General features: G+C 35.8%; 1 protein-coding gene across 5 annotated transcripts in view; it reads right to left on the minus strand.

Moving 5' to 3' along the window:
* Window positions 1-24393, minus strand: part of SCAF4 (SR-related CTD associated factor 4) — a 60465-nt gene that overhangs the window by 22576 nt on the left and 13496 nt on the right. For 4 of the 5 annotated variants that reach the window (XM_027586108.1, XM_027586107.1, XM_027586104.1 and 1 more), the window contains exons 2-14: window positions 16073-16156; window positions 14946-14990; window positions 13284-13445; window positions 12065-12200; window positions 11648-11787; window positions 10859-11035; window positions 6269-6471; window positions 5489-5597; window positions 3625-3789; window positions 3006-3091; window positions 2160-2350; window positions 1154-1254; window positions 612-725 (exon numbers count right to left, since the gene is read on the minus strand). In XM_027586108.1, coding sequence (XP_027441909.1) covers window positions 612-725; window positions 1154-1254; window positions 2160-2350; window positions 3006-3091; window positions 3625-3789; window positions 5489-5597; window positions 6269-6471; window positions 10859-11035; window positions 11648-11787; window positions 12065-12200; window positions 13284-13445; window positions 14946-14990; window positions 16073-16156 — 1713 coding nt within the window. The remainder of the gene's footprint in view (window positions 1-611; window positions 726-1153; window positions 1255-2159; window positions 2351-3005; window positions 3092-3624; window positions 3790-5488; window positions 5598-6268; window positions 6472-10858; window positions 11036-11647; window positions 11788-12064; window positions 12201-13283; window positions 13446-14945; window positions 14991-16072; window positions 16157-24393) is intronic. The other variant, XM_027586105.1, reaches the window with a different exon arrangement.

The following is a 24393-nucleotide window of genomic DNA, read 5'->3' on the forward strand; positions in this document are numbered from 1 at the left end:
CGAACTTTAAAACTGTGTAAAATCCAGGGGCACCTGGCTGGCTCATTTGGAAAGACTCTTGATCTCAGGGTCATGAGTTCAAGCCCCATGTTGGGTGTAGAGATTACTTAAATAAATAAAACTTTTTTTTTTTTAAGATTTTATTTATTTGTCAGATGGAGAGAGCGAGAGAGAGCACAAGCAGGGGGAACGGCAGGCAGAGGGAGAAGCAGGTTCCCCGCTGAGCAAGGGGCCCAATTCAGGACTCGATTCCAGGACCTGAGCCAAAGGCAGACGCTTAACCAACTGAGCCACACAGGCACCCAAAATAAATAGAACTTAAAAAAATTTTTTTTAATGTATAAAATCCAAAAAATCTTGAATGACAAAATCTTTTACTAAACATTATATTTAAAGAACCAATTAAAAATACCTTGATAAACCTATCTACATTTTTTGTTAAAAAATGAAATTCTACATGAATTCAACATTTAAAATTTTATGTTAACATTTAGGAGATAACCTCTTGAAGAAGACATACACGAAATGCCTCAGTGTCCAAAATTAGTTTTTAAAAAGCCAAGCAGTATTATGTGTTAAATTTAAATGAATTACAAGGTATAAAACTGTACCTTTATGGATTTCTGGTTCACTTTATAGTTTCCTCGGCTCAGTTTCTGCAAGGCACGATAAGCATCTTGCCTATGAACCATAACAATATAGGCACAACCTCTGGGAGGAATCATCTGCTCCAAAACATTTTAATAAAATATAATAAAATCAGAGCAATAAAATAAAATAAATACTAAATAACCAATTCCAACAACCCCAACTCCCCTGCCCCCTACCCATCCCACCAAGCCAGGGTCTATAATCTGAGATTAAGGTATCATAAACTGGCAATTCAAATTTGGTCTCAACTACCAGTTTTTAATAAACTTACAGTTCTCCAAGCTTTGTTAATATAGACTTTTCCAGAAAAGGGTTTCAAATTAAACTTGGTTATCTAAGAAATGTGGTTAAACGCAGAGAGTGCTAAACACGGACTCCACACCTACACTAGCCATATCCTCTACAAAGCTGGGCAAATTTTAACTTGGGTCTCAAGTCCATAATTTCATAAAGTGACATTAATCAGTGTCCACTGTAATTACATAATTTAATAAAAACTCACATTAATTGACTCAATTGGACCAAACTCTTCTAATAGACTGGCCACATCCTGTTGAGTAGTCCTTTTGTCCAGCTGTCCCACCCAGAGGGTAGTACTACAAACTTAAAATAAAATTATAATCATAAAAATATACACATTTTGATAATGAGCAGCACTGTACTTTTCTACAACAAAAAAATCATTATAGGAAGAAAGCACAAGTCACACAATACAATAAGATTAAGCAGTAAATCCCATATACATCTAAAAACATTCTAGAGAATGCCGGTAGGACTTCCAGAAATGGAATGGGATAGTGAACAACACAAGACTTCAAAAAATCTGGTTCTTTTGTGGACAGATCTAAACTGGGCCAGAGAAGCAATAACCTGTCCAGGGCCACCCTTGGCAAGTGAGCAAAAGACCCGATCCCAACTCTCTTGATAAGCAACCAGCTCAGCGTTTTTGTCCACTAGTACAGCTGTCCCTTTCTGACTGTGAGTGGACACGGATGGTTTTCTCTTATGTTGTATCCTACGTAATAAGCCTCCCAGAAGCAGAAGCTCTACATATGCCCTACTTGTATTATAAATTAAAATGTCAACAGTAACTACAAACTTATAGCATGAATGTGTCTAGCATACCTTATTAAACATATTCTGAATGCATGATGAGATTCAGAAGACAATGTAAGCTAATATATTCTGTAAACTGTAAATACTTAAAAAAGAGTTAATCTGGGGCGGAAAAAACCTTTCCATATACAGGAGAGCTAGTTGATTGCTTTCCACTTCATACATTAAATTCAAGACATGCTATCACTTTATTCCTCATCACTATTAGTTGGGTTCAGTCCTTATTGCTGTTTTACAGCTAGTTGAACGTATCAAAGCAAACTCAAGGGTATACGCCAAAGCACAAACAAGAGAAAATAAAGCAGTATTTTGCTAACAGTTATAAAACATTTTGTTATACTCAGGATACGAAAAAAATAATGCAAGAAGTTTGAATGTAAAGGTTAATTTACCACTCGCAGTTTCTGGTTTGATTTGAGGAAGGCCTTTTTGTCGGCGTTCTCTTTCTTTTTCTCGATCTCGCCTTTCTTGGGACCGAGATCTAGGAGAATGTCGGCGTCTATCTCTGGACCGTGATCGAGAACGTCGATGACGGGACCTTCGAGATCTAGAGCCAGATCGAGATCGCCTTCTTTTTGGTGACCTAACATTTTCATGAGGGGGAGAATGGATAGAACATAGAGAAAAAACTGAAAATGTAGGCAGGTATTAATCTGAAAAAGAAAAAATAGAACTAGGTAGTTTAATGTTTGAATACATAATAATAACTGAAGAGCAGGGAATTCATTTTTTAAAATTTTAATATGTTGCAAGTTAAAAAGCATGCACATATTTTAAATGAGATAAGTAAGGTTGCTAGCTTATAAAAATGTCTCTCATCTTTGATAACTCAGTACTTAGTATAAGAAGCTGTCGTCATTGAGACAGACTGGCCACTACTGGTATCTACCAGTTAACTTCTTTTCTGCAGCAATTAAAAATGTTATCTGATTATAGTATTGTTTATTACCTTTCCACTTTTGTTTCCTGATAAACTTGTAAAAGAACTGTGAATACATAATTGCTCTCATTCTATGCACATATGCCTGCAGGCATTGGAACAACTAAGGAGAAAAGCATGGGTAAGATGACCGACCTCAGTTTTTTAAATTACTACTTCCGTTCCCACTCTACACATATAGACATACAAACACACCAAATGCTATTTTATTAACACTGCATATCTAAAAATAGTCCAGTTTGATTTTAATCTGTCTCCTAAGACATACAGGATTGGAAAAACATTTTCTGTCAATTACCTGGATGCTGACCTAGATCTTGACTTTCTGTTATCAGACATGTGCCGTTTAACCTCTTGAATACAAGGTTGTTCTACTTCCATTTCCTTTAAAATCAATAAAAAACAACAACAAAAAATAACCACCCATCATTAAATGAGAGAACTGGAAATTATAGAGGCAAGATGACAAAAACTAAAAAAATGCTAAATTACAAATCTCTTACCTTGGCAGTTTTACTCTGGTTACTTGACACCAAGTTACTAGTTTAATAATGACTGTCCATCGGTGAGAAAAAAATTTTTTTATATGGTTTACAAGATTAGAAGAAACACTTCTCTAGTTCTGGAACTTCATATAAGTTACATACAATTTTACTAAACCATTGATTACAGTGGTAAACTAGGCATTGGTTAAGCATTCTGTACTCTATCTTAATCCTCACAGAATCCTACGGAAATTGGTGTTATTACTATGTCCACTTTCCAGATGAAACGCTTTAGGCACAGAAATGGTGAATATGTGCCCAATGAACAGTCTATCTTCACATTCAAAAATGAAGATAACAAGCAAACAGGCAGGAAACTGCACATAAGTCAAAGCAACCAAAAAGATAACCAATCTGAGAATAAAGTTTTACCTGATGTGCCTTCTGTGTAAGTGGTTCATTTTGTGCCTGAAAAGAAGCTTGGAAAGGCTGCTGCACGGGTGGAGTTGGAGGAATCACAGACTGAGCCATGGGAGGAAATGGAGGTGTAGGAAGAAGGCCAAATCCTGGCATCTGTCCATTCGGAGGAAGTGGAACCTTTTGTTTTTAAAGAAAGCATGTGAGTAGATTTTAAGTAACTTTTAAGTAACAACTACCAAAAATAATTCAGAAAGCCCTTAGTTACCTGATATAAAACTAAAATATCTTCAAGAAATTAACGATTAACAATTTCCATAGGTATTTTATCTGAAGAATTTTACATATCCAAGTATATAGGTTAAAAATTCTAGAACTCATTTTTAAAATTATGAATGCACAGGCTTAATATATTTAATTTCATTTATATGAGGAACAATGTGACAGAATAAACTTAGAAGTCAGAGAGGTACTACTGTACTGCAAACTGTCTCCCTTCAACTTCAAAGGCAATTATAGCATTGACGTACAGGTTCACTTTTTAAAAATTTACTGCAAGGGGAATTTCAATTGACATCCTTACTTTTAGGGTTTAAAATACCATAATAATAATGAGAGTAAACCACAATGTAACATATTTCTGTATGTGCCATTCCAATACCAACAATATTAAAGTATTAGAGCCTGGGTGGCTCAGTTGGTTAAATATCTGCCTGTGGCTCAGAACAAGCCCCACCCACGTGGATCAGGCTTCCTGCTCAGCGGGGAGCCTGCTTCTCCTTCTCCTCCATTTGTGTGCTCTCAAATAAATAAAATCTTAAAAAAAAAAAAAAGTGTAATTATAACATCACAAAGAAGTACTCCTTCTAATTTATTTTTTTTAAAGATTTTTTTTATTTATTTGAGAGAGAGAGAATGAGAGATAGAGAGCACGAGAGGGAAGAGGGTCAGAGGGAGAAGCAGACTCCCCGCTGAGCAGGGAGCCCGACGCGGGACTCGATCCTGGGACTTCAGGATCATGACCTGAGCCGAAGGCAGTCGTTTAACCAACTGAGCCACCCAGGCGCCCTCCTTCTAATTTATTTGTAAACTTTCAGTAACTGTTAAACATTTGGAAATAAGTCCACAGGTTTTCTTCATATTTTAAACAAGCTTATCAGTAAGTCATTAAAATCACAGTATCAATTTCATATTAGCAAGTTACAGATACACATAAGAAAATGAACACACTCTAAAGAGATTTCTTAGAAACCTTTTTAAACCAAGTAGTAGTATTTCCCGAGGCTGTTTATGAAACAGAATCTATACACTTTAAAAAAAAAAAAATATACAGTCTTTAGATCTGACTTTAGCATTAGATCCCTACCTCTGTAATTTAGCTGTGCAATCAAGTTTAGGAAACTCTGAATAAAGGATTTGCAAAAATAAACCCAATAAACAAATCCCTACTAACTTCTTGCAATTTTCCAGACTGCTATGTTCGTTTCACTGAAGATTTCAAACTATACTCCTGAATGCTGAGACTAAAAACCCTCTAAAGCATCCCAAACAACATTTACCCCCAAAAAAGCTTCTCACAAGGGAAAGAGCTGAACCACTAAGCAGGCCAGGTCCCTGAAACAGAGCTATAATCTCTCTCTAAACGATTTTAACAAAAATACCTATTATTAAATTATAAGCATGTACTATTTAGTATGCTTGTTTTAATTAAAGCTTTTTAAAAAAACTCAAGTCAATTATATGCTCAACAGCTTTGATTGCAGCTGCAGTACTACTCAGACACACAGTTAAATAACAATGGTCTGTGAAGTGCAATCCATATGCTCTAATGAATAGATCTTCACATGCTAAAACTCAGCAGCAAGAAAAATGTATATACCTGATGGTGCACTGGATCCTGCTGTATTGTCATCATTCGAGGTTGAAACTGATCCATATTTTGATGTTGCGTATATGCTGGCTGCTGCATGCCATCTCCAGGGAACCCACTAAAAAAAGATGAACAATCTTCATTTTATCCATTCAAAAACACACACGATTCTAAGCCACATTTATACTATAGAAACATTAAGAATGTTGTTCAGGAGTCATTAATAATTAATATCTTACTGAATCATGTACTTGCCTATATTAATTTATACACTCAGCATTATTCCCAACATAAAAGCCATTTTTAACTATAAATCTGATAGGATCCCCTCCCCATTCAAAAGAAAACCCAAAACATCCTGATTTTAAAAAACAATGACTACATGAAAAATGATTTTGTTACTAAAGTTATAGTTGACCCTCGAACAACATGGGTTTCAACAACTGTGTGAGTCCACTTACACAGTTTTTTGGCTACGGTATAGTACTATAAACATATTTTCTCTTCCTTATGATTTTCTTAGCATTGTTTTTTCTCTAGCTTATTTCATCCGAAGAACATAGCATGTAATACATATGACATACAAACCATGTGTACAGGTTTGGCTTCTGGTGAACAGTAGGCTATATAAAAGTTTTGGGGGAGGCAAGTTATAACGCAGATTTTGGGCTCTGGGCAGGTGGACACCCCTACCTAATCATCACGCTATGCCAAGGATCAAATGTACTTGTCTCATGCCTTATAATGATGCCCAACTCTATACCCACTGAGTGCGGTAAAGAAACTTACAAGGGTGCCTGTGGAGGGGAAGCGGTGGGTGCAGTGGCGGGCGCGGTGGCAGAGGCGGGCGCTGGAGGCGCAACAGCCACAGCAGGGGTGGTGGTGGTGGTGGCGGCGGCGGCAGCGGCAGCGGCAGCAGCAGCGGCGTCTTCCTTCTTTGCTTCTTCCACAGCTTCTGGCTCATCATCATAATCAAATCTATCAAGGAGCTTCTGGAATAGGCACATCAATATTCCATTTTAAAACTGGGATTGGGATACACTACACAAAAGACTTGGTAAAAACAACAGAGGTTTCCTATCATCTACGATGCCAGTGCCGTCGTCACGTACCTACTGTCTCACGTTCCCACCTGCCCCTTAGGACCCTGGTTCACAGACAAACCACTGCCACACAAATGCCATCTGAAAAAGAATTTTTGGGGCGCCTGGGTGGCTCAGTCGTTAAGCGTCTGCCTTCAGCTCAGGTCATGATCCCAGGGTCCTGGGACTGAGCTCCGTATTGGGCTCCCTGCTCCACGGGAAGCCTGCTTCTCCCTCTCCCACTCCCCCTGCTTGTGTTCCCTCTCTCACTGTGTCTCTCTGTCAAATAAATAAATTCTTAAAAAAAAAAAAAAAATGAAAATTTTTTACTCTGCTTTTCTTCAATTATAAATGCAGTGTTTTCTATTTTCTATATGCTTATTTTAAAGTTAATTTAGCAATATAAATATTAAAATACTCTCACACACTCATAACTTTTAGAACTTTGCACACATGAAAATGGGTGTACATTTTCAGTTAACTGTGAAATGTACCAAGACTGCCTTATCCAATCACTATCAAGGCCTAAAGAAAAATGTCCATATGCTGCTTGGTCAAAAACATACTAATATGACCAAGAAAAAAGAGAATGGTATAGGCAGGCCCATAAAGAACTTACTACCTGGGCACTAACTTCTTCCTCAAAACTTCACAGCTCATGTCAGATTACCAGAAACATGGAAGGAAGGGAGGGAGGGAGGGTGGGAGGGAGCTCAACACTTCACAAAATCACATGCCTAGAAGAGCCATTTAAAAATAAGATGACATTTGTTCAGAAAGGAAGGGGGGGCGCCTGGGTGGCTCTGTCCTTTAAGCGTCTACCTTCAGCTTGGGTCGTGGTCCCGGAGTCCTGGGATCGAGCCCTGCATCGGGCTCCCTGCTCCGCGGGGGACCTGCTTCTCCCTCTCCCACCGCCCCCTGCTTGTGTTCCCTCTCTGGCTGTCTCTGTCAAATAAATAAAATCTTAAAAAAAAAAAAAAAAAGAAAGAAAGGAAGGAAGGTAACACAACACCTACTACTTCTATTACTATCTACTGTGTTTAAATATTGGCGGCCCAGGTGATTAAGAAACATTACTAAGACTGCACAGCCAACAAATGGTAGAAATGGGATGTGGACACTGTTCTTTTCGACTTCAAATCTCTCAGTCTCTGACATTCAACAAGCAGTCTTTTCCCTCAACCTGTGCCCATTCTGGTCATGGATTTTCAACTTCAAATTCCTAAACTTGTGTTGTTCTGTGGTAATTCTGCCTAGAAATTATGGTTCTACTTTACTGGACAAGAGATCTCTAAATTAAGAAGGCAAGTCCCCTTCTTGGACAACACAGTTTCTTTGTAATCCTAGGCCATGTCATTAAAAGTTCTTATAGTAACTGAGTGATCTAATTATGACCCAGACACCTTGTTGCCTTAACACACGTTAGTGTATCTAACCCTCACAGCAACAGTAAAGTCTAGGCACTGCCATCACTATTTTACAGTGCTGCACACTGAGTATTTAAGCGACTCAGCATCAAGACAGAGTCAGTGATGGGAGTCAAAATTAAAACTCAGGTCTAAATTGTCTACAAAAAACAAAACTTCTGTCTTTGCTGTTTTTCACATGTAGGTATGTTCTTTAAAGTTTTAAGATTTATACCTATTGCTTTGGAAAATGATTTGAGGAAATTAAAAAATTAAACTGAGATCCAAAAAGACATTTTTGTTGCTTTTTAGGAAACTGAAGATCTATGAAGCAGCTTGAATGAACTGTTCCCAGTCAAGCCGTTCTACTAGCTTAAAACAGACTTTTAGTCAAAGGAAAAGCACAGAATTTTTTTTCTAAACTTCATGTAACTGACATGACCAACCAACTCACTTGAGGTAAAACACTAGAGGAATTACAATTCAAATTAACAACAAAAAAGGATTCCATTAGCATTACTGTTATTCAACATTTCTTGAAGTCCTAGCCACCAATACAGTAAGAAAAAGAAACAGGCAGACATTGAAGAGGAAAAGTCAAATTTAATAGCTATCCAGAAATCTGAAAGAACTGTTTGGTATCATAATCATTTAAAAGATAAAAGAAGCAAACAGGAAAAATGACTAAATATCTTAGGAATAAATGATGTAATAAATGTATGAGACTTGTATAAAAAGGGATTTTAATAGAGATTCTGTGTAAAGCTCTTGGTACTTCTTAAATAAAATTTATGTTAAAGTTCATCTTGAAAAGTATGCTGTGATGTTTAATTGTATCAATTTGGCTAGGTTACAGTGCCCAGTTGTTTGGTCAAATACTGATCTACATGTTCCTGTGAAGGTCTTTTAAAAACGTGATTAACATTTATATTAATAGAATTTGAATAAAGAAATATCCTCCATAATATGGGTGGAGCCTCAACCACTTAGCCAAGGCCGTAAGGGTAAGAACTTAAGGTTTCCTGTAGAAGGAATTCTCAAGACAGCAACATAGGAACCTTACCCTGTAGAATTCAGACTCAGAACTGCAACATTAACTCTTACCTAAATTTCCAGCCTGCCTTCTGCCCTACAAATTTCCAATCTGCCAGCCTCCACAACTGTGTCAAACAATTCCTTAAAAATCAACCAATCTCTCCTTCTCCCGTTTCCCTCTGTGCGCGCGCGTGTGTGTGTGTGTGTGTAATACTTGGAAATGAAATACAGAATATAGTACATAAGCTGCATTTAAACTGTCATGATGCAGAAATAATTATATTAGTGGGGCACAAGAGTCCAAATGTCCACAAATAGACACAGAAACAAATGAGAATTCAGAATTCAATGTATGACAAAAACAGTGAGTGAGAATTGGCTATTTCCAAAAAGTTCAAGATTCAACTCTCTTGAACCATATTCTAAAACAGGCTCCAGATGGAAGAGACAAACATAAACAAAAGTATAAAACTACCAAAAGAAAATATAAAATTAAAAAAATACATACGTGGGGAGAGTTTTCCTAAACTCTGAAAGAACATACACAAATCTGTTTCAAGCAGATAACTGCTTCCCTTTTTACTTTAGAACTTCCTGTATTGTGTTTTTGTCCCCTATAAGCACATACTCCTTTTTGACTCGAAATTTTATCCAAATTTCTTTTAATCAGTAGTTGTTCATAAATCACTAAGATATAATGATAACTAGTATTTACCAAATGGATTCTTAATGTGGACTACCAGCAATAAAATTGTATCTTAAAATTAAAATCTGGAAAGAATAAAACATTTTAGAGATGACTAAGCTAAAAGATTTCACTTAGTTCTAGGGTTTTCAAACTTGTATTTTTGGCAGTGAAACAAAAAATGAAATTTTATATAGTCATAAACCCAATGAACAGACAAGATATAAAACAGCTGAGACAGAGTCGTCTGGGTTAACATTTCTACAGGAAGCTCTGAGCTCTGCAAATCCAGCACATCTATATCCTTAGTTGCAGCTCCTTAAACATGCCTACAACAGAGCAGTTGGAAGATACTGAACCAACAAAACCCTCAAGTTATACATATGGTAACTAAGTTCTAAGAGCAAAAAGCAAAAGGTAACTTAAATGTCTGTCAAGAGGGGAACGGTTAAACTGTGATGTGTACACATAATGGAATGCTCCTCATAATAAGCTCTCAGTAAAAATGTAGATCTAGGGGCGCCCGGGTGGCTCAGTCGTTAAGCTCAGGTCATGATCCCAGGGTCCTGGGATCGAGCCCCACATCGGGCTCCCTGCTCAGCAGGAGGCCTGCTTCTCCCTCTCCCACTCCCCCTGCTTGTGTTCCCTCTCTTGCTGTGTCTCTGTCAAATAAATAAATAAATAAATCTTAAAAAAAAAATCTAAATCTATTAACCTTAACAATGACAACAGACAAGAGGATTAGGATCAAAATAAGCAAGTTAAAAACTGTGTGTATATATTTATATATTATGCATAAAACATCCATATATTATATATTACAATATACATACATATGACCAAATAAAAAATATATCCATAGGAAATTAGTTCAGAAGAGATATACAGCAAAAATTTACAGTAGCTATCTCCTAGTATGGGGGTTAATGGTAAAAGTTCTCCTGTTTACTTTTCTACTTCCTATTTACTGAAAATTTTTGCAATGAGTATATATTACACACTTATAACCAGGAAAAATAATCAGTGTTTTGTTGTCAATGGGGAAAATCCCTTAAACCAAAAAACAACAAAATGAACAATCCAGAGAATAAGTAGAGAAGGAGTAACTTCCATATCCTAAATTGAGTGGTATAGACAGTTAAGGTGGGTTATATAAGAGAAGCTAGCCTACCTTGTCAAATGCAGTTTTTTGCTCAGGCTGGGGGAAAGCAGCTTTTTGTTCAGGTGGCTGTGCAGGAGCTGTCTTTAACTGAGCTGTGATAGCCTGGACCTGAGCCATCACAGCATTGTCAATGGCCGGAGACTGTGGTTTTGGAGGCTGTTGAAAAGTCTGAAGGATCTGCTGAAGCTTAAAGAATGGGAAAACTGATAAACCACATAACAAAGTATAATCATAGTATCAAAGGTTGATTTACTGAAAAAACAAAAAACTTAAAGGTGATTCAAAATAGCACAGGCACAAAGTAAACTGGAAAAAGAATACACCTTTTGGCAAAGGTTAAGTCTGTTGTAAATACCAGGGATACAATGTGTGTCATTTAAGGTTAAACATGTATGCTGATACCCCAACGGGCAGCAAATGACACTAAGAGAAAATACACTGAACTGTGAACAAGGTAAGGAAATGTTTTCTAGAAAAATGTAAAAATCATCTCCAATACAAATAATTTTGAAGTTAATCCGAAATGCTAGAATCATGAGCAACAATACCAACCGGTCACCAGTTCTGAAGTCCTCGTCACAGTGGTATTGCTATTGCTCAGTGTATGGCTCCCTTATTTCTCACCTTTCCCACATTTCCCCTGTGATCCCTATGCCATTACCTGTCCAGTAAAGGCTTTTCTAGGTGAAAAGTAGAAATATTTCCTCCCTTCAATGTGCTCATTCATTAGGAATGGAAAATAAAAACTGACAATAGTACCTAACTGCAAGGAATTTAATCTTGAGATAGGTAGTTTACCTGTTGACCTTGAGTTGTCTGAAACAGTTGGGCCACAGCAGCAAAAGCATCAGAGCTAGGCAACTGTGGTACAGTTGGTACAGAGTTTGTAGTGGCTTGGGGTGGTTCAGAAGAAACTTTAACTGGAGGTGGAGGAGAACCTAAAAAAGAAAAGGTCATTAAGACCTATGAAAACTTTAATCTTCATGTTTCCCTTTTTAAACTCCATTAAGCTTTTTTACTAAAATAAAGATCATGGTACTAGACTCTGTACTATAGCAAATACATGAAAGAGCTGTGGAAAGAAAACCATACCTTCCAAGATGTAAATTCAAATGTCTTTCTTATGGAAAAGTTCCACTAATATAAACAGACTCCAAACTTCTCATGTACAAAAGTTATACCATTTTCTAAGTTCACCGATATACTTGGCCATACCTTCATTATTAGTAACATTTTCTGCTACCGGGGCGGCATTACTGGTTCCTGCAGCCATATCCAAAAGAGGTTGAATAATTTCAATTTTGAATACTCCATTTTTTTGCCAAAGGTTCAGCACACGAACTATTTTACTCTGTTATGTGTAACAAAACATGAATATACAATAAATATTTGCATAAAGAAATAAATCTCTAAGCATTTTATAAACAGAAAAAAAATTTATCTTTAGAATTATGACCTGGTTAAAACTACCCTAATCAGCCTTTCTTCAGTAGTACAAACTAGAATAAAAAACAAAGATGGGGGAGGAAAGGGGGAAGAAACAAAAAAGAAATATAACCTAGATAATCAAAACAAATATAACAAAAAATGTATTTCACCTTTTCATTATATTTATTTATGATCACAAAGAAATACCATCACTGACAAAAAAAGTAATCATCTTAGAAAAGTAAATGAAGTGAAGAATTTCTTCAGGATGATATTAACAGTTAAAATATTTAAGAAACTGGTCTGTAACTGATAGGTAAGTTGTTTTATGGCCCAGTAAATATGATGGAGATCCAGAGATGTGTTATTCATAAGAAAAATAACTCTTATGTCCTACTCAAAAAATGATCTTTTCTCGTTTATTTTTCCCACAAGAACACTCCTCCAAGAATATAAAGAAAGAATCCACAACACTCAAATTTATATACTGTTTACTGTCAAGAATATCTTCATTCTTCATTCTTCTGAGATTTAGTATATTTCTCCCACCTGCTGGGAGTCCAGTTATTATGTCTGTAATGTTCTTCTACCTTTTTATAGTATAGTAAAATCAGCTGTAAGTATAAGGAATTAAATACTGTAGTCTGATTGCTAATGACTACCATTTATGCTGCAGCCTCTTAAATCTGGGGAAAGCCATCAATTATTGGTCCCTTCTTTCTGGAATAAGCAACAATATGAGATGAGTACTGCCTTTTTCTATGGCAGAATTTATCACTCAACTACAAGTAAATCTTTCCAACTCCTTTTTCAACAGTACAACATTCCAGAAGAAATTTCACAAGAAAATATATAAACATGAGATGGCCACAAGAGAAAACACTGGGTTTTGTTTCAAGTTCACAGAGATCCCCATATAATTCTTTCAAATATATAATATATATTTAAATAGATTTAAATATAGAAATAAGAATACAAGTTTTAATTTAAAAATTATTAACTATACCTTATCTTCAGATGGACAAAGATATAAATATTGGAATGTGGCAGTTATGTTTTTAGAGAATCTTGGCCCAAAAACATCTTTATCGGTTCCAAACTGATGACGAGACTGTCGCACAATTGAGTCGATTACATATAATCCTGGAACCTTGTACTCTGGTTTACACTACAAAGATAAAGATACAAAGTTAATAGAAGAAAAGCAAAATCACAATTTGACATTAATCTCCCTTTTATAAAACTGTATTATCCAGTGATTGTTTCTATTTGGAAACCGCTTGAATGTTTAGCTCTCTTATTGGCTAGCATGTCAAATTTCCCACAGGCCTGTACAGAACTACCAATTCTCTTGATACTTCAGACCCCCAGTATTTTACTTTCCTCTGATCCCTCTACCTCCCCACAATTTCCCAGAATCAACATTACTTTACCAGCCACTTCCACACTAATCCACTTATTTATGATACTCTCTACTCCAATTCATCCTACTTAAAAAAATAATTTCTACCTTTTAAAGTCATCAAAAAGATAATTTTAACATCAATTTTAATTCTACTAAAGTAGAGTATCAGAGAAAAGAAAAACTAAGGAGAGATTACATTTTTGGCCTATCAGATTAACAAGAAGAGAAACAGACACCTATATATATTTCTGGTGGTACAACCTTTGTGGATGATGATTTAGCAATAAAAGCAAAGCCTTATTTGATCCAACAATTATACATCTAGAAATTTATCGTAAGGAAAACCATTAAGATTCATCTAATTTTTTCCTTAAGGCCAGCCACTGAAGTGAAATGTCCAAAAGGAACTAGCTGAGTAAATGTGGAAATAAGCAATGGAATACTTTTTTGCAGACATTTTATGATAAATTCAGTGGGAAAAGCAGGTTATCAGTCACCAGTTTCTCTTTTATGAATGTACATGTACATAATAAAAAATGAATAGATCCAAATATAAATATCATAGTAATTTGGGGTGATGGCATGTAGGTAATTTTAATTTTTTCCCATTTTACTTATTTGTACTTTGATTTGCTACTATAAAAACTTCTACTGACCTTTTTTTGGTCTGTTGGGATTCTAACTCCTATCTCTCATCTAGTATTCAAAGGCCATGGATCAAAGACATTCACACACATTTACTGGTATGTACTACAAGGCACAGCTCCAGGTTGGGGGAGAAGATAGAGATGTCTAAGTCTCTGTTCTCAGTCCTCTGGTGAGACAGATGTGTGCTAATCACATGGTTATAAAACCAGATACAACTGTAAAACTGAAAGATGATTTAATTATGATAGGAGCAGGGAAAATCCGGAATAACTTTACAAAGTGATTTCACTTGAAATACTTCAAGATGAGTTAAATGTCAACAAAGTAGACAGGGCAAATGGCACAGGAGGGACATCAAACTCAGGTGAGAGTCGTGTTGAGTACACCAGAAACTTGAGTGCCCACCTCATACTAAGCACTCAATCAACAGTATTGCTATTGCTATAGATTTTTGTTTTGTTAAAAAAAACAAACTCAAGAGATTAAACAAGAACACCTAGTGACAACTTTTTTTGTAGAGTAGCTTTAGAAGCAAGCATCCAACTTACAATTTACAAAGTAAATTACAAGTACTAATCATAACTAAAATGATATAATAATGAAATGGATAGTTACCTTTTTGATGAACTTTTCTACTATTTGAACTACATGCTTATAAAGCTGAAAAGAATTAAAAGAAAATTAATGTAGTTTACTTATTTCTACATATTCAGTAATGTAATTAGAAAATACTTAAAGCCTTAAAATTGCACAATCTGAATTCTCAAAATAATACTGAATGAACCATGACAAATAATCCCTAGTCAACAAGTGAACACTCATAAATCAGAAGCGAATTAACTAAAACAGAAACTACAAAAATCCCCCCAAAAGAAGGTCCTTTTCTTAGATTTTTAATCAATAAACGTTAATAAAGTAGTGTATTCAGGCAACTTTATGAGACTGATAAGAACAGTGGAACTGGAACTAAATAATGCAGTTTCTAAAGCGAGTCAGCTATTTAGGTGTGATCTTGAAAACATTTCACTTCGTGAAGTCTGAGTTCGTTTTTTTCCCTTTTTAATAAAAGTATGAAGCTAATACTCAGCTGACTTACGAAAAGAATTAACTAAAACAGTGTGCCTGAGTGGCTCAGTTAAGCGTCTGCCTTTGGCTTGGGTCCTGATCCCAGGGTCCTGGGATCGAGTCCCACGTCAGGCTCCCCACTCAGCAGAGTCTGCTTCTCCCTCTCCCTTTGCCCCTCCCTCCTGCTCGTGCTCTCTAGGTCTCTCTCCCTCTCTAATAAAAAAAAAAAAAAACTACAACAAAGAAAAAACCCCTTTTATTCAACTCTCTACTTCTATTAATTCAACACACACACACAAATTGGCAACTATGTGAGGCAATAGGTGTGCTAATTAATTAGCTTGACTGTGTTAATCATTTCATAATGTGTATGTTTATCAAGCCATCTTGTTCTATTAAATTTTTAAATACATTCAATTTTATTTGTCAATTATACCTCAACAAAGCTGGAAAAAATATAAAGTGGAGATACTAAACAACAACAAAAAAGGAAAAAAGCAGGTTTTGAAATTATATGTTACAGTTCAAATATACTGTACTGTATTAACATGTATCTTCAGCAAAAGTTAGTGCTCTTTGAATCAGGCCTAAACTAATAGGACGAATTCTCATGTTTAACAATATTTTCAAAATCTCAAAAACATTTTTCGAATTAAATATATTCATTTTATTCTTACCTTAATAGCTTTAATGGCAGCTTTAGTGATAAGAATCATCTTGGCTCGAGAGATGGGAGGTTTCATATCCATAAGTGAAAAGAGCTTAAAAAACAAAAATAATTAAAAAAAATAAAGTTAGAGGTCAGTTCCCCCCAGTTCTACAAAGATAGTACAATTTATTAACTAAAAGAATAACAAACTTTTGGAACTAAGTTGAACAATTCAGCTAATAAAGAAAATCCAAGCACTTTCCTATATACCTGCATCACTACCAAGAAAACACAATAGGAAAAGATATTAAAAACAGCAAAAAAGAAAAAAAACAAAAAACATTAAGAAATTTACAAAACCTGTAACGGAAAAAAATGTAAAATTTTACTGAAGAACTCAAAAATAATTTGAATGCAAACATACCAGGGGTTTCTGGACTGAAAGTAGCAATTGTATGACTCAATATTTAATGCAAACCTCACTGAGATTTTGGAGATCTTCAAATAATTTAAGGGTCGTTTGGAGAAAGATGTATTACATTAGGCAAGAAATTTAAAATGCTGGCATTCACAACTTCTTGATTTAGTCAGGCATAAAAATGGCACCATATTTAACAAATCTCATGACAGTCAATCCAACAATCAGGTGCTGCCCATGAGATTTAACCACACATGCATTCTTCTTCCAAAGTTTAAATCCAACCAAGACGTAATGAAAGCCCGTTAAGAGTTACAAAGATAAAATCCTGACATTAAGAAACTTCTATCTAGCTTCTTAAATTCTTTTTTTTTTTTTTGTTTTGGTTAAAAAAAATAAGATTTATCTGAGAGAAAGCACTCGTGTGCTCACAGGGTTGGGGGGGGTGCCGAGGGAGACCAGCAGACTCCTGGCTGAGCGGGAAGCCCATGTGGGGGCTCCGTCCCAGGACCCTGAGATCATGACCTGGGCCTAAACCAAGAGTCAGAAACTCAAACAACTGAGCCCCCAGGTGCCCGTTTGCATTTTGTTTAATCATGGGCACATACTCACCCTAGGACTTCTAAAAAGATAATTTGTGCGGTTTTTTTTTTTTTAAGTAGGCTCTACCCCCAACGTGGAGCCCAATGCAATGTGGCTTGAACTCACCACCCTGAGATCCAGACCTAGCTGAGATCACGAGTCGGATGCTTAACCAACTGTGCCACCCGCACCCCTAAAAAGATATTGTGAAATAATTAAAGTTTCGGGGCTTTATATCAATATTTCCATTTCTTTCCAAATAATGTTGATACTCCAAATATGTAATCTCTAAGACACAGATCTTTACTAGATCACTAAGAAGTTAACCTAAGTACAAAAGTCTCTTTTCATAGGGTAAACTGCCCTATCTGGCAACATATCCTAAAAATTCAGAGAATTTTCATAGCTTTTCACACAACTACAGACACAATGGGACTATAGATAACAGTAACATTAATATTAGAAAAGGCATGGAATGCCAGAGATAATCAATACAAGAACCAGATACTCTGGTTTAAGCAGAGAAAGGTAGAATTCTTCCATAGGTAATATTAAGATTAAAAAAAAAAGGGAGAAACACAGATATTAACAAAGGAATTTGTTTTTTAAAAATGTGATTCTCTAAAGAGGATCATTATTATTATGTTTTTACCAATGTAATAAAAATTATCAAGAATAAATGCTCATTAACAGAAAACAATTGGAAAGGAGACAGTAATCTGAGATTATATAAACCGATGGGAAATGAAAAACCAATTTAAAATATTACAACTTAAATACAAATTCTAAAAATGTAAACTGCATGAAATATATAGCATGCATTTATAAAGGATATATTACCATTTATAAGTTATAAAATTTATTAAGACAACTGTTTATTACTTGTTCTATTTCCTTCTCTGTACCTTAATGTAGAGAAAGGGGATGCAAAAAAGTTTATACATGATCTTTAAGAATGAACAACAGTGAAAACTATATCCCTGGTCATTAAAAGCTTAGAGAATCATATTTTCATGAAGCCTAAGCAAAAACTATTCATTTAATGTGTCAAACAGCACTTCTTGATTACTTCAGCAATAAGCAACCTGCCATATTAAAAAACCTCAGCCAACTGAGCACACAAAACAGACCAATGTATCATTGGATAAAATACTCCACAGTCTATACTGAAATCACAACTTGTTAAAAAAATTAAAATACAGCCTATATCATACAGCAGTATAACCATTCATGTAAAATACCAGCAAGAGAACCCTCAAGTGCTATTATCTAACAGACAGTAAAAAGGGTATTAAACATTTCATAAAGAAAGGATCACTTGGGAAGAGAGGAGGGAAACAACATCTGAGTGCCTACGATGTATAAGGAAGAATTAAATTTAGTGGTATATAATTTTATTTAATCATATTAACAACTGGAGGGAGGTGGGTGGGGGATGGGCTAAATGGGAGATGGGTATTAAAGAGGGCACTTTTTGTGATGAGCACTAGGTGTTACATGAAGTGTGGAATTACTAAATTCTACACCTCAAACCCATTTTACCGTATGTGTTAACTAGAATTTAAATAAAAACATGGGAGAAAAAAAAGTCATACTAACAACTAACAGATTCTCTTCCACCTGTTTGAGATGATACTCAAAAGGGTTACTTACATCTGTTTTGGATGATGCCCAGGGAATGGGTTCGAAATTATAATTTGAAGATTTTATAGCTCACAATTCTTTTTTTTAAAGATTTTATTTATTTATTTGACAGAGTGAGCACAAGCAGGGGCACTGGCAGGCAGAGGGAGAGGGAGAAGCAGGCTCCCTGTGGATGAGGGAGCCTGACATGGGGCTCGATTCCAGGACCCTGGGACCTGAGGCAGTTGCTTAACCAACTGAGCCACCCAGGCGCCCCTATAGCTCACAATTCCTAATAGGACATTCATATCCTTAATGCAATGCTGCTTATGGATTAAATACATATGAGAACCATTAACTATGATGGGGAATACAGACAAAATACCAAGCAGGCATCTCTGCCACATATATGTATATACACATACATATATATATAGAGAGAGTATTGACTCAGGGATAATGACTAAACATACTGAATTTAATTTGGGATGCCTACTGAAATTCAGGCAGACAAGAGAATATGGATCTTGAACACAGAAAAGGTCCAGGCTAGAAAAAAGAGTCAAAGCCATGAGTATGTGTGAGAAGAAATTTGTAGTAAGAAGAAAGCCAAGAACATATAACCTAGGGTATATAAAAAATGCCACTGGGGTATAGAGAAAGGGGTTGCACAAATGAATAATACCAGGACAAATACCAGAAATTAAAGGCATTTGGCATGGTCAAATGTGGTAAGAGGCGCAAACCAAACCTTGTTTGGTTTGACTACTAGGTGGCTGAACAGATACCAGTTTTTTAAAGTGATTTCAAAGTCCAACTGGTAAAGAAGTGGCAAGTGAGGAGGTAGAAATGCAGTTTTGGATCATTTTTCATCCATTTAACAAATTTCTGAGCGCTTAGGAAGTGTTAAGCTCAGTGACTGGTACATAGAGGAGGCAGAGCCGTGTTTCAGTGCTTTAGACATGACCACCCTTAAAACACCTCTAACTTGCAAGCACTGCGATGTTTCTATCACATTTGTTTCTTTTTAGATGTTCTTTGCTTTCCTTTACAAATGCCTTTCTCAAATCTTAAAGGTGAAAATCTGTATTTGATATAATTTATAAAGAAAAACACTATAGGCAGATAGAGAAGTTTCAAATCTGGAGGTTTAAAAAATTACCTTTTAAAAGCTCAATGAATGTTACTGATATTTTATTGACTTCTTCAAAATACAAATTCATCAGTCTCTACCTTTTGCAAGGCAAAAAGGTTCTCCCAGATACCTAGATCAATACCTTCATTGGATACAGAGACCCATTATGTTGAAATTGATATACCTTACTGTAATTATGTGCACTGACACTACCTGTTTAAATAGAAACACTAATAGCCTTTGTGATAGTTAGATATAATTCCATTTTACAGATGAAAACACTGAGGCATAAAAGTTTAAGAATCTGCTCAAAATCATAAAGCTGATTAGGTGGTAAATTTAATCTGTGGTCCACCACCACCCAAAGCTCAAGTTCTTTCCAATAACTACCTAACAATAAAGAAATTATTTCATTAATACTATAATACATTATCCTGGAGGAATGAATAGCACACAGACATTAAAGACAATAGACTATAAAAAAAGTTTTATATATACACATATATGTATGCATATAGACCCAAATAAGAAAGTATACCAATATGCAACTGTTATGGAAGGCTTGAACCCAAAGATCTTTTAATAACAAAAAATAAGTGACATAGAGGTAAAGTGCTATGTCCAGCCAAGCAGTAAGTTAGAGGTAATGTACTAAGTCCTTAACCAGATCTAGAGCAAAGCTGAAATTTAATAAGCTTAGATAAGAAAGAGTTAATTGACATGTTGGCTGAGGAATCTCTCAGAAGTATACAACCTTGTGGTGCTCTAAGACTCAGATTATAGTTCCTGAACTTTTAAAAACAATAAATTTCTGTTAAAGTAATGATAAGAACACAAGACCAATAATCAACTGTCTGGGAAATCCTGACTCCCCCACCTGCTAGCTATGAGAAGTTGTTTCTTCATCTGTAAAATGAAAATAATAGCCCCTACTTATATTAAGGGAAGTTTAAAACAAACACATATAAAAAGCACTTAATGCAACACCTAGCACAGAGTAAGTACACAATAGACATTACCTATTATTACCACCACACATAATTTCGTTGAAAGGAGAAAGAATTCTGGAAATAATCCAGATGTGTTTTTCAAACTGTGGGCTGAGATACATTAGAATATAAAAATGAGCTTAACGGGTGTGACAGAACTTTTTTAGTGGAATAGAGTAAAAAAATAAAATAAACAGCATTGTACACAGCAAGGGTAAGTACTGTTTGGTGAAGTTTCTCTGTTTTGTGTGGGGGTATGTATGCAAAAACACCTATGTAAAATTATTAATCTTACTGTAGGGGTGACAGTCAAAGGCGCTGACTCAGAGAAAAATTCTGTTTTAGAAATGAGGGAAATAAAGCCCAAACTAACTGCTGTCAACTTTCAATGAGTAGATTCCTTAAGCCATTAACATATTTCTTATGAATAAACTGTGGGGAAAAAAGCAGCACCATTGAGTCAGAAAAAAATTTCATATTTTTCAATCAAGTTTAGAATACACAGTACATATAGAGACGAAAGAGGGGTAAAGATAATTTGGGCTCTAGTTATTTCTGACCAACATCCAATCTCAGCCAACAAACCTCAAGGGAAAAAACCTACTGGCTTTATATAAAAGTGTGAGAACCATAAAATTTAATATAATTCCAACAAACTCTACTAGTGAAAAAAAACCCCAGATATTTGGGTATTCCGGAAAGAGTCAGAAAGACCTGGTTTTGATTCTGAGTCCAGCCATGTACACAATTCTGGACAAATCACATTAACACTGTAGGATGCAGTGTCCTCAAATGTAAAAAAGACATGGTAGTTATCTACTTTTCAGAGGTTTCAATGAGAACTGAGTTAGTTTTTGCAGATGGAATGACTAGTGTATCACCTGTAAGTGCTCAATAAATATCACTAGGAGCAGCACTCTCCCTACTATTACAGCCTCTATTCACAATTAGTGTAATTTGTCAATGAAAGCAAGTATGTCAAAGCAGCCAGAGAAACCCATGCAATTCTCATACAAAATAGCAGAACCAGCAGTAGGCTGAAAAAGGTACAAGACCCGCTTGGAAGGCATTAGTAGAAAAAACACAGATGTGTTTGGCTTTTTGCTCTGTCACTAGCTCAATGACTACAGAAAGTATATATGTGAATACAGTCTTGCTATATGACATATAGAGAAGGCTGACACAAAGGGATCATTCATCACGATCCCTTATATCAATAAGGAATAGTTTCAAGAGAATGTAAAGAATGAGAATATTTGGCCTGTGACACCTGTTGAATTCATAGCTTGAAGTAGTCAAAGTAACATGATAATCTGCTATTTACTAACAGTATAAACTTTGAGAAGTTTAGTTAACCTCTCTAAATTTCAAGGATCTTTTAAATATGAAAAGGGGGATTAACAGTATACATTTCATAAGGCTATTAGGATTAAATGAGGTAATACACATAAATCTCAGCCTAGTACCTGACATCTAAGTGACTCACTAAATAAAGCTATACAACGCCCTGAGAATCTTTACACACACATTGAGCTTAATTTTTTGTTATGGCTTACCATAATAATCTTTCTCGTATTACATCTACTATTCAAACACTGCATTTAGAGAAATCTTCTCTACAGTGACAATACCATAGTATCAAAGACCCTTAAAGCCGTATAGCACCTTAGTACCTAATGTGGTACTTAAACCAAATTTAGAACTACTTTTATAATATATCTACAGCTTCCGCCAAATGACATAAGGCTTAATAACTCATAACTAATCAGCTCCAATGGTCATAGAGGCCTCCTGTGTACTAACTCCCAATCTCCCTTCTGATACCTTCTCTCCTGTTCCAATTCTGAATAGTGATCTCTCCTACATGATAAAATATTTAAAGATAACTAAACATGTTTCCCACTCAACTATCTTCTTCAACTATTAGTGAAATGGTATTTCTAGATCTACCCTGGCTATTCCTTTTAAGTATGATATCACCAAATGGACATCGTCCAGATGTATTACTGTGTTAATGGAATCTAGCGAATTGCTTTTTTTTTTTTTTAAGTTTCCTATTTCTGCAATAACACATTACCACAAACTTAGCTTAAAAACAACACAAACTTATCTTACAGTTTTGGAGGTCAGAATCTCGCTAGTCTGAATTCAAGGTGTTCACAGGGCTATTATATTCCTTCTGGAGGCTCTAGGGCAGAATACATTCCTTGGCTTTTCCAGCTTCTTGGTTCTTGGTGTCTCTTCCTCCATCTTCAAAGCCAACAGGGTAGCATCTTCTCCTCCCTTACCTTTGTGCTTTTGCTGTCACATCACTGACTCTCCTCCATCTCTTGTATAAGGACCCTTGGGATTACATTGTGCTCATCTAGATAATTCAGGATAATTAACCCATTCCAAGATCTTTAACCCAATCAGATCCGCAAAGTAAGGCAACATATAATAAGTTCTAGGAGTCTGAAGTGGATAGGGGAGGAACTTATTCTTTCCTTCTCTAAAAGATCTCTTTATTTGAGAGAGAAAGTGCACGTGTGGGCAGGAAGGGGCAGAGGAAGAGGGAGAGAGAAACTTTAGTAGACTTCGCTGAGCTCGGAGCCCAAACATAGGGCTCCATCTCACAACCCTGAGATCATGACCTGAGCTGAAACCAAGGGTTGGGCGCTTAACCAACTGCGCCACCCAGGGTCCCTGGAACATTTAAAAAAAAAAACAAAAACAAAAAACAGTGCTTAATTCATTAACTCACACCTATAATGAACCAAAACCCTCAAACTGTTTTCAATGGAATCTCTATCAAAACTAGATCTTCATGTTGACTTTATGTTGTTTTCTGACAGTCCTTTCAATCTACTTAGGTCATCTGGAAATAATTTTCTGCTACTTGATGTAGCAGCTACTCTGATGAGCTTATAAATTTCATGAACTTTCATGAATGTGCTTTATATGCCTTCTTCCAACTCAATGGTTTTTTAAAAATTAGTAAAAACAGGACCTACTTGTGGGATGACCCGGATATTCCTTGGACACTGCCTGTCAGCTCAAATTCACTTAATACTCTCATCCTGCCTATATTTTTCTAACTTATTCATGATGAAATAATGACAAATATCTTTCTGAAATATTTGGCTTATAGTCCTCACTAGATAAAACACTTCACAAAAGAAAAAAGTTTAATTTGGTCTGCTACGAATTGTTAATGAATCTGTTCTGGCTCCTAGATTAGAAATTTCTAGAAGTTCATAAAACAAACAAACAGAACCAGGAAAGATAAAAGTTATTGGCATTGAGTCTTCGATTTCTGGAATGTGCCATTTCCTATTCTTTGAAATAGGAAAAGCAATGAAAAGAATTAGAAGACCATATTAGTCTAAATAATTCTTCTAGGGTGCCTGGGTGGCTCAGTTGGTTAAGTGACTGCCTTCAGCTCAGGTCATGATCCTGGAGTCCCGGGATCGAGTTCCGCATCGGGCTCCCCGCTCAGCAGGGAGTCTGCTTCTCCCTCTGACCCTCTTCCCTCTCGTGCTCTCATTCTCTCTCTCGAATAAATAAATAAAATCTTTAAAAAAAAAATAATTCTTCTAATCCCTAATCCCTCAATGTTTCCT

Source organism: Zalophus californianus, chromosome 1 (genome assembly GCF_009762305.2).
Source record: "Zalophus californianus isolate mZalCal1 chromosome 1, mZalCal1.pri.v2, whole genome shotgun sequence".
NCBI lineage: Eukaryota > Metazoa > Chordata > Mammalia > Carnivora > Otariidae > Zalophus > Zalophus californianus.